At 45.5% G+C, this 14,741-nt stretch overlaps 1 protein-coding gene across 1 annotated transcript; it reads left to right on the top strand.

Annotated features, from left to right (window-relative positions):
* The first annotated feature begins 4,733 nt into the window (after positions 1-4,733).
* CHST14 (carbohydrate sulfotransferase 14) lies at positions 4,734-7,119 on the top strand. Its single transcript, XM_006277221.4, has one exon. The coding sequence runs from the start codon at positions 4,829-4,831 to the stop codon at positions 5,924-5,926; it is 1,098 nt and encodes a 365-aa protein (XP_006277283.2). The 5' UTR covers positions 4,734-4,828; the 3' UTR covers positions 5,927-7,119.
* The last annotated feature ends 7,622 nt before the right edge of the window (positions 7,120-14,741 follow it).

The following is a 14,741-nucleotide window of genomic DNA, read 5'->3' as shown; positions in this document are numbered from 1 at the left end:
GGTTGAGAGCCACTGGACTAGATGACCTCCTGGGATCACTTTCAGCCCTACTTTTCTCTGTTTCTAAATATCTAGTGTATCTACCCCCTTTGTATCCTATTATCTTTATAAAGACATAGTATCCTACAGGGTACCTTGTGCTGTGGGAGTCAAATCTGAAATCAAGTATCATTGCTTATCTAAGAGAAAATTACTTTTTCTCAGTGACATTTAGAACAACCTAAGTGGGGATCAAAGCCAGCTGTCCATATAGTCACAATCTCTAGTTATATAGAATTGCATAATATTCACGTATGTTAGGAATGAAAAGACACAAAGAGGGAATAGTGGTGCTACACTTCATTGTCTTCAAAGAAACCAAAACTTCCCTTAGCTGCTGTAGATCTATTAACAGCATCTATTATTCAAAGCTGATTTCAACATTGTAAGGTGGATTCCAGCCCCTTTCCTATGATCCTATGATTTCTGGATATCCCTTTGAAATGTAAGTTTTCCAAGTGGCCCAATTTCCATCTCAGTTTCATAGGTTATGAACTGGTGTTAATCTACATTTACACTGGTGTTGAGATCGAATTCAGATTCCTGGATTTGCAGTCTCAAATCAGTACACAAATCTGATAATACTACAGTTCTTTGATCTTTACAACAGTTCTTCTGACGGTATCTACTGTGAATGTACAGTAACTTCTCAAGGCTTATGATGTATTTACATCAAAACTATAAAATATAATATAATCTGTCTTCAGGCTCTTACAGTTGACCACAAATGTTTTGTCTGATTTGCCTGATAAAACGCTCTCTGCATTTGATCAAAGAACACTAAGTGAAGACTGTGTTCTCTTGATGTTGAGAGAGCTTTGATAGTCCGAGAAGTACTAGACAAGAAGCATGAATACTGTGTTCTGAAAAAAAGTTGCAGAAAGAATGCAAAACAATCTGAACACAGCGTGATTCATGCTCCAGGAGGACTTGACTTTAGAGGATTTGATGTTACAGTCCAGGCTGGTTGGGCCACTTACTATTACAACTGCCTGACTTGTCCCATTATAGGACTGTTTACAGTTATTATAACTTTAACAAACTTTGACAGTTTGATCTGAAATTCTCCCTTCCAGGTGCCTACTTTAGGCTGAAATTATTTTGGAAAATTTCTGCCCAAACAGCTCAACTGATTTTTAGGAGTGAGGCTAGGGAAAAATATCGAGTTAGACATTTTGGCCACCTTTGTTTAAGATGCTCTTTTTCCCCCTTCTGGAGCAAGGACTTTGATTTTAGATGAGGTTGGCTTTTATGTCAGGGACATCTCTTTGCCATCCCCGTTGCTGCTGACATTTGGCCAAATTATAAGCCATGAAAAATGGCATTTTGCAACTTGCTCAGGTAAGACTCTTTGGCTAAGTACAGGCAGTCAAAAAGCCCAAGGTTGAATCAATTCAGTCTTTACAGGTTAGTCAAAACAGCACAGATTAAATCAAAACAGAAGTGAACAGACATTTACCTTTGATTTGGGAAATGCAGCCACATGCCTGCAGTGGCTCAGGCCAGAAGCTGGAGAGCATAGAGCATGGCTCTCTGGCTGTGTGTTCACTTCCTCTTCCCGCTGCCCCTAAAGTCTCTGGGATTTGCAGTCCAGAATTACAACAACAGGACTCTGCAGGGATGTTCATAACTTCCTATTCCTGCTTCCAGGTGCCTCTGGGATTTGTCGTCCACAGTCACAGCCAGCAGTAAGTTTGAGCAAGGGAAGAGGTGTTTAACCCCCTTCCCTGGCTCAGACCCCAGCCAGGGTTTGCTTGAGGGGGCAGTCCCCCTCTGTAGACTGGGCTGCATCCTTACCCAGACTTGCACCACCCCACCCTTGTTGGTGGGCCCTCACAGCTCCAGCTAGGGAGCAGAGGGCCGGGGCCAGCCCTGCTCTCTGGAGCAGACAGCACAGCCCAACCCAGGAATGAAAAGCCTGCTGCCATGTTGGGGGTCTGTAATTTAACTTGAACCAGGAAGGGTTCTAGAACAGAAGTTTTATAAACCAGTTTGACCCAAGTCAGTTAAGTCTGATACTACATTCAACAGGATTTATCTTAAACCAGTTTCAGCCATTTTGAAACTGGTTTATTTGCACTGGGCTTCTGCTCTGTTACGGGGTTAAACCAGTTTCTGATCACTTAAACCAGTTTATGTGTAACTTCTGGCCCTAGCCTTTGACATTTAACCTCTAAAATCTGATTATGCCATTATCTGTGCCCATGCTTGAGCCTATCTTGCTTCCAGTGCAAATCTGGATAAAGCTGAGGTGTATATACATGTACCATCAGAAAAGAACAACTGAGCATGTTTTCCAGCCCTGCACTATTGGAGTAAATGAATACTTTCCTTATCATGGTTGTTTCCAGCTGCTGATGAGTCTAGGGAGCCTGTCCCCTGTGATTTCATTAGTCTGGCTGCTGCTATCCAGGTAGCATGTAAAGAAGCAGCAGGCTGGTTCAAATGAAGAGAGGTAAAAAATATACCAGGTAGGAGGAAAAAGAACAGATTGTGATAAGAAGCATGGTGAGACAGGACTAAGATTGGTTCAGCAAGGAGACTGGAACAGGAAGGCTGGGACTGTGACCCATTTGTTATGGGAAGGAAGGCAACCTAGAACTCGGCAGACAGTGAAATGGTGATAAGAGATCGGGGCCAAGACCTGAAAAGGATGATGTGGGAAGACTGGGCTGAGAAGGAGCATTTAGATTTGACAAAAGGACTGTTTGGATAACGAGACTGGAATTAAGAACCAGTTTGGGCAGGAGTGGAAACAGAAGGGAGGGGGACCTGACAAGGGGCTGAGGTGGAGGGACAACTGAGACTGGCTGGGCTTAGTGTAGTGCAAGAAGCTAAGAAGGCTTGGGTGAGAGTAGGAATTGAGTTTGAATGAAGATCTTGGGGACAGAGACTGGTACTGGGAGTGAATGGGAGAAAGGAAGAGACAGATGAGATGAGCTGGACAAGGAAACTTGGGATATATTGGGTTGAGAGAAAGAAGCAGGAACTGAAGAGGCCAGATGATTAAATGAGACATTTCTCAAGTGGTCACTAATTCTAAACTCATTTTCTGGGTGCTTAACTTAATACCTAGGTACCTGATTTTGCAAGTGTTCAGCACAAGTCAGCAGGAACTCTGCTTTAAACTTATAAAGTCCTACTAATTGATTTGTATCACACTGATACTGTATCTTGACCTGATTATGAAAATGTTTATTGTATTTGCAAATTTTAATTTAAAGATGGATGTAAAACAGGTTAGTTATGAATAAGGGAAGCATTATAATAAATGTATTTAAACAGCTATTTTAACCTAAAACACCATTTAAACCTAAAATGGCTACAGACGAATGGCACATCACTGTTGGACAATTAACCAACCATCTCTTTTTTGGGTCGCAAATGAAAATCCAGGTGCTGATATCATGTGTTTTTGATTGATGTCTCAACTACTTATTTGGACCTGAAATAGAGCGGATACCCATTGGCTCTCTTAAATGTGTGACCAAGCACCTAAGATTTTCTCCAGTCATATTCCCTTACCAAAATTACCAGATCCTGAGACCAGTGCTAACAATTGTGAAAATAAGTGAAACCAGTCTTGATATGCTAGACATGTACAGGTAAATTATACTAGGTAAATTAAAGATGAAGAGAAAGTCCAGACAGGCTTGGTGATGTAGCTGTTCTAGTCTCTTTGTCTTCCAAATGTTATTTAACTCTTTTTTTTCTCTGCCTTGCACCCTGTGTTTCTCATTTTAATAAATAAGAGAAGAGGCCTGTTTGGTAAGCAGGAGAAGGTGACACTACTTTGACTGTGATCACACTTCAGCAAAGGGTCAGAGGCGTACAACTGTGGTGGGGGTTCCAGAGAGTGCACGAGTGAGGGTGTAGCCGCCGTGGTCCAGAAGCCATGCAGGACGCAAGGGTTTCTTAGGGCAAGATCCAGGGGTGACGTGTAGAGGGTGCCCACGCGTGCACGTGCAGGCAGGTGGTCTGTGGGCGGTCCGTGGTCCCCACTGGCTGCTGCTGCCACTGCCGGTGGCATCTGAGGGCGCTCACCACCCCCTGCTGACAGCACCGGTGGTGCCTGGGGAGCTCCCCTGCTTACCGCTGCCATGCTGTCACTGGGGGCATGGGTCATTCATGACAAGATCTTTGGTTGGACTGACTGCAGAGCTGGGATAGTTAGACAAGCTTTTCCATGCACAGCCATCTCCCTTGGGTCTGGTTTGGCAAACACCTGTTGGCTTATTTGCTGGAGGTAACTGTACAAAGATGTTTACTGAGGTGCACCCCCCACGTCACACCGCCCCCCCCCCCCCGTGTCACACACACACGCACGCTGCCCCACGCACACATGCACCGTCGCACACACGCACGCCCGGTCCCTCACACGTGCATACAGCACCACACACACGCCCCCCGCCCCGTCACACCCCCTGTTTGATACACGCTCTCCATCCCACACACACATGCCCCGCCAAACCCCGTCCCCATCCCCCAGGCACACGTACCCTGTCAGTCGCACACCCGCCCCCGCCCCCGTCATCCCGGAGGCTCCCTTTCTCCCGGCCCCACTCTCCACCGGGCCGGGGCTCAGCGCCGCCCCCGCGCAGCCCACTCCGGAGCCGCGGGGCGGAGCCGCTTCCCGGCCTCCTCCCTCCCTCCGTCACTGCCGCCGCCCCGCCGGGACATCCGGGCCCTTCTCGCCGCCAGCCCGGGGCGGCGCCCGGCACCTGGTGGCGCGGCCGGGCCCGGAGGGAGCGCTGCTGCCCCCGCGCGGGGCCGCGGCCCGGCCCGGCCCATGTTCGCGCGGCCGCCCTGTCCCGCGGCGCCTCTGGGCGCGGAGCCGGGCGCCCCCGCCATGCGGCGGGCGCGGGCGCGGGGCGGCGGCGGGTCGCTGCTGCTGCCCTCCATGCTGATGTTCGCGGTGATCGTGGCCTCCAGCGGCCTGCTGCTCATGATCGAGAAGGGCATCCTGGCCGAGGTGAAGGCCCCGCCGCTGCACCCCCCGCGCGGGGACCTGTCCTGGAGGAGCGGCCGCGGCGCCCGGGCGGCGGCCCCCGAGGACGTGGGCCACCAGGTGCTGCAGGACATCCGCAACCGGACCATCCGCACAGTGTGCGGGCACAGGAACATGCCTGGCAGTGTCTGGCAGCTGCCTGCAGCCCAGAGGAGGACGGCGCTCAAGCACATCCTGGTCAGCGACAAGTACCGCTTTCTGTACTGCTACGTCCCCAAAGTGGCCTGCTCCAACTGGAAACGGATCCTGAAGGTCTTGGACGGGGCCCTGGAGAGCGTCCATGTCAAGGTCAAGATGGACCACAAGAGCGACCTGGTTTTCCTCGGTGACATGAAGCCAGATGAGATCAATTACCGCTTAAAGCACTATTATAAATTTATATTTGTTCGAAACCCAATGGAAAGGCTTCTGTCGGCCTACAGGAATAAGTTTGGGGAGATCAAAGAGTACCAGTTAAAGTATGGGGTGGAAATAGTGAAAAGATACAGGAAAAACACAGGGAAGTCCACCGGAGATGACGTGACCTTCTCTGAATTTCTGCAGTACCTACTAGACGAAGAGCCAGAGAAGATGAATGAACACTGGATGCCCATCTACAACCTGTGCCAGCCCTGCGCCGTGAGGTACGATTTCATCGGATCGTATGAAAGACTGAACGCAGATGCAAATCATGTACTGGAGCAAGTGCAAGCACCCTCTTTTATTCAGTTCCCCGAAAGACAGTCCTGGTACAAGCCTGTGACTACGGAAACTCTGCATTACTATCTATGTAAGGCGCAGCATGGGCTCATAAAAGAGTTATTACCAAAATACATCTTGGATTTCTCGTTATTTGCCTACCCTCTTCCAAATGTAACTAGTGAATTTTGTAGGCAATGATTTTTTTTTCCCTTACCGCAGGAAGGTGTACATCTAAAAACAATTGCTGGTATAGGGAAGTTTGAGGTATATTTTTTGTTATATTTTTATACCAGCAAAAGCAGTTAAGCCAGCATTAAAGTGCTTTATAAAAGCATAGATTTTTTTGCCTGGGGAACTAGTATAACCTGCGTCTACACTAGGAAGGTTTGCCAATATAGTATTACTATTAATATCATATTGCTTCAAGGCCTCTGAAGCAATCTGTGTGTTCTATGCACATTTCCTAATTTTATACCTTGTAAACTTTTTATATCAAATATTATAGTGTTTGCGATTTACAACTAGAATAGCTTTTATCTTTGTATTGTTCCAGTTTTAGTACATATGTGCCGCTGAATTAAGCACAATAAGTTTTGTATGTCTATTTTTTGAAAGCCTCACTCTATGGCACAAGACAACAAATATATGCAAAAGAATCAGGAAATGGGAATATGTTAATTGTTCTTCTATTTTTGTGCTCCAAATTACATTTTTGTGGCAAAATTATGTATGGCCTCAGCTGTATTAACTATTATTCTAAAAAGTTATTGAAGAACAGTTAAGTTGTTTTTAGACTGAACTGGTGATAGCCATGGTGGGAAATTTGGGGGATGTTGCCTGTAATTTTCATGCTCGCAGTATGCGTCTCAAGTGGACAAGCCATTTCTTGTTCTATGACAGGATCAATTCCTCTCTTGTGGAAGTTTTTTAGTTCAGTGTTGAACCCCAGTGGTGAGATATAATGAACACTGAACTGTCTTTTAAATAATATCTCGTGTGATTGAAAATATGAAAATGTCAGTTACTTGTGTAGAAAAATATTTAGCACAGCAATGTGCAAGGGGTACTAACACGCTATTTTATTCCACTTAAAGAAACAAAGAAAGAACTGTTAAAATCAAGACTCTCTCAGCCCTTGAAACAAAAATCAGAAAATAGCTTAAATGTTGCTATTTAGAGCCTATGCAAAGAAAAAAGAAAAAAAACCTTTATGCAACTGCATTTGAAGTAACTAAAATCAAATGTGCTGTTCTGCTTTTTAATAGATGTGCATGACATTTTCATAGCTAGTTATATTTAAGAAACTTTAAAAGTTTGGACCATAATGCACAATACTGCTTGTGAGAGTTTATACAACATCTGCATTTTAATAAAGTTTATATATAAATTTTTTTGTGACTAAATTTCCTTCAATCGTGGCTAGTAATAATTCCAGATTTACAGTGGTGGCTGTTGCTGTTTGTTGTAGGAACTAGAGACAGTGCTAGGGACTAAAAACACATGACAAATAGACAGTTCCTCACCTAAAGAGTTTACAGTGGTAAGTGTCAGGCAATGACAACAGGTGGACAAAACAGATTGAAGTGACAACAAGGAAACATTTAGAAGATATAAATCAGCCTGAAACCATAATCACAACAAACCAGCCCTCTTGCTAGCATGGAGGCAAGATAGAGCAGCATAGATAAATATGAAATACAATGTGTAGTGTTTAATTTCCTGGAATATTATTTTTATTTTTTTTGTAATGAGATACGTGTGTTGGGGGTTTGTATTTTTTTAGAACATTTGAAAACTTCCTACTGTTCTCTATTTAACTGTATCTGCTGTGTTAATAGTCACAGTATGTAATGACATGTTTCCTAACAAAGTAGCTGATTAGACCTTTCACAGGAAGTGACATAATCAACATTTCAAGCAAACCTGGGCAAAGAACTATGAAAAAAATCCTACATAGGCAATGAACTAAGTAACTTAGTAAGTTTTCTATATCTCTAAATTCTATGGATGAAACCCTGGGCCCATTGAAGCCAATGACAGAACTGTTGACTTTAATGGGTCAGGAGTCTAGTTTTGATGGGATGTTGGTTATTTTGTGGATGACCTATAAACATTTCAAGTTTCTAGCTTCATCCTGGAATTTAAATCTAGTTTATTTTATTTGTGCCATCCATAAAGGAAAGCAGTTTGTTTATTTCTAATGATATCCAACCTCTTTGAACAACTTGGCTGTGATACACATGGCCAAATTTTAACTTGCTGTACCTGTGCAAGCCCATGGATTTCAGTAGGAATGCACAGGTATTTAAAGCTCCCAGAAATGTCTGGAACATTCCCTAGATGGCTGTATCTAATATTTTTGAAAAGTGATATAAAATGATGGAACAGGGATAGATAACCCACAGCACGGGTGCCAGAGCATGTCATGCAAAGGTCATGCAAGCCTCAGAGCAGATGGCGAGGAAGGGGCTGGGCCTGTGCTGCCACGACAAGGATCAGGCTCCTCATGGCTCCCCTGCCATCTGCCCCAGGTATGTTAACATCTTACAAGTCGGAGGTTGCAGGTTTTTTTGGCCCTCTGCTCAAAAACATTGCCGACCCCTGTGATGGAACAATGTGAGCGATAACTAATTTTGATTTTAGTCTATTTAACATTGAACGCACTGGTTGGAACATTATTGTTTTTACCCAGTGCTACATCTGTTAAATCTAAGGGGATGATTATTAGCAAGGTTGCTTGTGTGCTTGATATTTTAACTTTTTCATGGAATGCTTATTTTTCAATAGTTTAAAAATCTAAAATACCTCTTGGTTCATCCCATGTGACTTACGCTTTCTAGACAAGGCTGTCGTAATTAATCGCATTTATGTTGTTTCTGCACAACATAAATGTGATTAGTGAATGATGGAGTGATTAGATGAAGTGGTCTACATTTTGCTTTTCTTTGAATTTCTTATACAGTGCATTTATTAGCATGTCATTGATCACCACTTTTCCCTTTTAGTCAAGCAAATTATACCTCCTTGCAAAATTCTGTATGTTACGTTGAGAACCATAAATTCAGTCAAGAAATTCATAGCATGAGCAGAACTCTTGCTACACTGTAGGCTAGAAAATACATACTGGGTGCATCTACATGTGCTTATTGATACACCGCAATAAACTCTGGTGCTAATCGGTCTGGAGTTTATTGTTCCAGGGCGCATGTCTGCACATGCACCCAGAATCACAACACATTGAACCAAGGTGAAGCAGCCCCAGCTGGCAGGGGGCTCAGGGGGCCGGCTGGCCAGCCCGCCCGGGACTGCTCCCCCCTGACTTAATGTGCTGTGGAGTGGCAGGCTGGGGCACAAGGGTGCTTCAGCATGGGGCTAGCTGGCAGGGAGTCCCCACACTGAAGCACCTTCATGCCCCACCCAGCTGGGTGGGGCAGTGTCTGCACATGTGCTGCTGTGGTTTTTTTTACTTCACAGCAGGATAGTACTTCTATTTACTTGTATTTACAAGTACTATCCTGCTCCAGAGTAAATTAGTTTATTCCAGCCTAATCGGGGCATGTGTAAATGTCTTGTTTAGATGCACCCACTGTCATGCAGAATTCTACATACCTAGGCAAAACATCATGATGGCTACAGGAAGGATAACTTGATTTCCCTTACTTTGTAAGGATCACAGCCTATCTTTGATTTTTTTCCTGTTTGCTTTAAATTCAGCAAATGGTAGTCCACAGAACCAAAGGTGAAAAATCAGTCCATCCACATCCAAAAAATAACATCTCCTGAGCCTTTTTTTTCTAATTTTGAATAAAAATGTAACTTCCCTGTGTGGTTGCTTCATGTCCATCTTTTCTCAGGTAACTCTGCTTTAAATGCAAGTGATGTAAATTAAATCATGAGCAAACTTTAGATCTAATAGCTCTATTGGTAAGAAACACAGATCAAGTTAGAGCAGTGATTCTTAACCAGAGTGCTGTGAGATCCTGTTAAGACTGATGCAAAGCAACCAAAAAAAGACTAGACTAGAGCAAGCAGAAAACAAGGGGAGATTTTCATCAGTCAGATACTAACTATGAGGGGCTGTTTGTTTGAATGGTTTTAACTGCTTTCTGGATCTGTTTAAGTTAGCAGCATCCATCAGCTTGTTATCCACAAATATTTTTTTAATGTTTTGCTATCTGTTTCCCCTTCTCTGGATCTCATTGCAATCATCAGCCACAATAAATAAGCCATCTCTTCTGATAATATTTTTGTTTAGTCTCAATAACATATGTAGTGTAACAAAAAACAGCTTTTGTCCTGAAGAACTTACAGTCCAAAACAATGTATTTAAACCATAGAAGTATATTTAAAAAGAGAGAGTGAACAAGGGACAAAACATGAGACACACTAAGGAAAAGAATGTGCCCTGATCAGAAAATCCCCTGCAGTAAGGACAAGCCTAAACTGAGATCTTGTCAAGAACTGGTATGTCTGAGCAATTAAATTTAAGAGAAGTATGAACAGGGTCCTATGAATTCTGCACATCTGCTTTCTGTGGTCAGAAAAAATGGATTTCTGTACCATGAATATGCTACAATCTTCTTGCAGTAATACATACCAAGAGCTTCTTCTAACGCAGAGGTAGGCAACGTTTTTTGGCCGGAGTGCTGAAAAACACCACAATGCCTACCTCGGAAGGTGCCAGAGTGCTGGCATGGCAGAAAAACAAAATGAGGGCAAGGGGTACGCGGCAGGATGCCCTGCTTGTGTCCCTTGCCCCCCACCCAAAGCCCCTGCCCTCCAGCCCTACTGCCCCTTGCCCCCCATCCAAAGTCTCTGCCCCCCAGCCTTACTCCCCATTGCCCCCCACCCAAAGCCCCTGCCTCCCAGCCCGGGCTCTGTGGCTGCCAGCAGCTACCCCAGCCCCGGGTAGCTGCTGGAGCCCAGGCTGCTCCCAGCAGGGCTTGCAGCATCCCAGCTGCCTGCTGAGAGCAGCCTGGGATCCCGGCTGGCAGCAGCTCCCCAGAGCTGGGGCCGGCTGCAGCTGGGACGCTCCAAACAGCTGTGCCAGGTTTTGGGCTCCGGCATCAGCTCCGCACCGGCACGTGCAGACATGCCTCGGAGTGGGTGGTGGGGCAGGGGACTGAGGCAGCGCAGCCCCAGTCTCTCCCCTGCTCCCAGCACAGAGGTGATAGCAGGATTCCGGAGCCTGGCACAGCTGTTTGCAGCCTCCCGGCTGCAGCTGGCCCCAGCTCTGTGGAGCTGCAATCAGCCAGGATCCTGGGCTGCTCCCAGCAGGCAGCTGGGATGCTGCAAGCTCTGCAGCAGCTACCCGGAGCCAGGGCTGGCCGTGGTGTGCCAAGCAAAATGGCCTTGTGTGCCATGCTCTGCACGAGTGCCAGGGGTTGTCGACCCCTGTTCTAACGTAAGAGGAGAGAAAAGAGACGTTCTGCCACAGAATTATCATTTTTAGTTAGTTTTCCTGACTGGAAATGTTGTGTTCTTGGACAGTGCAAAGATATAAACTGGACAGAGATGCAGAGCATAGCATGAACTGGATATGACCCACCTGAAGACCTTGCTCTGATTCTCTTGCAAGTCTACAATCTAAACCAGGAATAAGATTCAACACCCATTGAACTCAATCGGGGTCTTTTAATTGATGGTGTAGATAGACTGTAGACTTGGTCAGTAAGTGACACAACAGTATCAAGTTCAAATTCTGGGCCTAATTTGAAACTAAACTGTAATTTGTGCTTAATCTTGGATTTTAATCTTGGGAAAGTAGACTAAGAATCTGTTAATTGTAGTCACTAATATTAGGCTGGGCCAAGCGTGAATCTTTGCTTTTTGGACAGTTCTGGATAGTAGTTAAAAGTAACACTATTTTTGTCCTGTGCCTGCTGAAATAACAATGTGTCTGTGTTAACTGAATATGGAAAGGTGGAAATGTGCCAGCCTTGACATTTTCAAGGGGTCTATGCTAAGCTATAGCTGCAAAAAGCAGGAGGCCCCAAAAGCCTGTTTCTGGGTGACCACAGAATGAAGTGTTACAGACATAACTAGCTTGGTCAGCAAAGGAAAAAAAGCTATCAAAATGTCTGGGGTGGATCCAGGAGGGTACAGTGATACAGTTGCACCCCACTTTGGCTGTGCACGGCATGCACAGTGAGCTTTCTGAGCTCACTGGTTTGTTAGTACAGCTCTTGCTGGGAATTCTGCATGTGCCATGAGTTCTGATCAGGAGACTCTGCTTTCATGGAGCTCTAAAGACCGGGTTGGGGGAGGTGTGCCTCTGTGGTTTGTCCTCCCTCCTCATCCCTGAATTCAGCAGCAAGGGAAATGAGGGGACAAGCAAGGCAGCAAGCAGAGGCTGAGCACCACCACCACTGTTTGTTCTTTCTTTTATCCCCTGCAGCAGAATTCAGGGAGGGAGGAGGGTGTACCTGAACAGTAGTGGTGATCAACATCCTTCTGGGCTCTGGGGCCTTGCAAAACCAGGGCTCCAGCCAGACCCTGTGCCAACAGGGGTGGAAAGGGATCTTGGAGTCATTATTGACTCCAAGATTAACATGAGCTGCCAATGCCAGACCTCAGCCAGCAAGGCCAGCCGTACCTTGTCATACATCCAAAGATGCATCTCAAGCCGGTCCAGAGAGGTGATACTCCCCCTCTACGTGTCATTGGTCTGGCCTCAATTGGAATACTGCATCCAGTACTGGGCACTGCACTTCAAGAAGGATGTGGCCTGCCTTGAGAGGGTTCAGAGGAGGGCCACCCGCTTGGTTGGAGGGCAGCAGGACAGGCCCTATGAAAAGAGGCTGAGGGATCTGAACCTGTTCAGCCTCAGCAAACAGAGGCTGAGGGGGGATTTGGTGGCTGCCTACAAACTCATTAGGGGAGATCAGCAGCAAATAGGAAGGGTCCTATTCCCCCCAGCAGCACCTGGGGTGACGAGGAACAATGGCCAGAAGCTGCTGGAGAATAGGTTCAGGTTAGAGATTAGGAGGCACTATTTCACTGTTAGGGTGGCTAGGATCTGGAACTAACTTCCTAGGGAAGTGCTCTTCGCTGCTACCTTGGGTAAATTAAAAAAGAGGTTGGATGAACACCTATCTGAGGTCATATGATCCCAGCGTGTGCGGCCAGTGGCAGGGGGTCAGACTAGATGATCTATTTAGGTCCCTTCTGACCCCTAACTACTATGAAACTATGAAACCAGCTGGGGAAATCAGAGCTCACAACACAAAGGAACTCCAGCAGGATCTCTGCAAGCTCACTGGTATACAGGATTTCAATGAAGGGAGAGTGGCCATACTCACTTTGGCAGATGGCACATGCACAATGAGCTCTCTTCACTGCTAAAGGGGGTGTGATCACACACCCCTCTCCACAATCCTGGATCCACCCATGAACACAACCACCTGTGAACACATAAAAGGCCTGAAAGAAGACATAAAGAGGTCCTTGAAAGACATAGTCCAAAGACATCGTTATAACTTGAGTTTGAAAATAGTAGTAGTAGTACTTGATGTATTGGATGCACTTTTGAAATTACTTAGATTAGTTGTAAAAACAAAATAGCGTTATCAGTGAAAACCATAAACCAAGGTAAACAGAAAACAGGACCATGGCAAGCAGCATGCACTATGATGAGAGGGAGAGATAATTCCTGCTTTCCAAAATTGTAATTTTCACAAGACCATAACAAAACTGAGTTGGTTCAGATTCAAAAGTTTCAGTGAAACAAATCTGAATAAAGCCAATCTGACAACTTTTATTAGACTATTAAAACAAATCACCTATAAATACAGAGTAAAGGGACGGGGGGGAGGGGCGGAATTGGGTAACTCTACAAACTCAAGAAACCTGCTGCCAATCTACCTATTGCATCCATCAGAAGTCTACCCAGTGTTGGGGGTTAATTATCAATTTAGTCTCTAATCATCTGAGCCCACCCAAACAGCGGCTCTCTGTTAATTTACCCTCCAAGAGGTGGGGTGGTTCTTCACCTGAAGCTTATCTAATCACCACTTTTATTAAATAAATAACTAAGAGAATTGATAACAGTATACAAACAAGATGGATGGTTTATTATAACACTAACAAGAACAGGTAAGTATACAATTACACAAGAACACAGTCTAATTATCTATCAAATCCTATATTGATGCCTAAGTACAACAACTAAAATAAGATGACTGAACTTTATTATAAAGGAAAGAGGAACTTTATTCAATTCGGCTCTGGTCGTTGGGGTGAAGACGACTGCACCTCAGACAGTGGCTTCCAATCTTCTTCAGACACACATCGAGAAGAAGAACCATAATCCCCAGAAGAGAATGGGGGGATGCTTACCAAACAGAGCAGAGGGCCACTACTTTGCATGGAAGACACACCCAGAGGGAAAAGCCCGGGGAGCCAACCCTCCTGCTCCGGTGGCAGACAGAAGATCTCTCATGGCGACTGGGCCCAGTACCAGGAACCTCCACGGTCCACACAGTTAACCAGCCACTCAGTCTCTCCGTGTCCCCCTCTCTCTCTCTCTCTCTCTCTCTCCTTTCTGTTCACAAGCACCCTGACTTCTTTCCCTCTCGCAGTCCCACCTCAGCTCAGCCGCACCACACACCCTACACACCAAGCTCAGACGCTCCCAGTCCCACACACACGCCCAGACGCACACAGTTTCTGTCAATCAGGAGCCCTTTACAGGGGTAGTGCACCCGGCACGCCAGGGCTTTGCACATGGCACGTGGGTGTGCGCACAGCACTCTATTCCAGGGTCTCTTGAGGGTGGGTCAGACAAAGGTTATCTATTGACCTACTTAACATAAACTAAATGAGTCAAGCCCCAATTTCCACCATTGCACCAGCAGTGAAAATCTGCATTGTGCTGTTGTGGGTAGCTATTGAGGCACTGAAATAAGTGTTTGTTCTTGTGCTTTTGGGATGTAAAATGTTTTTTAAAAGGTTGTATATCTGTAGATGCTCACCCATGTCAAGGTCCCGTGGCCCCAAGTTTCTCCTATGAAAG

Source organism: Alligator mississippiensis, chromosome 2 (assembly GCF_030867095.1).
Source record: "Alligator mississippiensis isolate rAllMis1 chromosome 2, rAllMis1, whole genome shotgun sequence".
In the NCBI taxonomy this organism is placed as follows: Eukaryota; Metazoa; Chordata; order Crocodylia; family Alligatoridae; genus Alligator; species Alligator mississippiensis.
The sequence above is the reverse complement of the archived record's forward strand: the minus strand, read 5'-3'. Positions and strand labels throughout refer to the sequence as shown.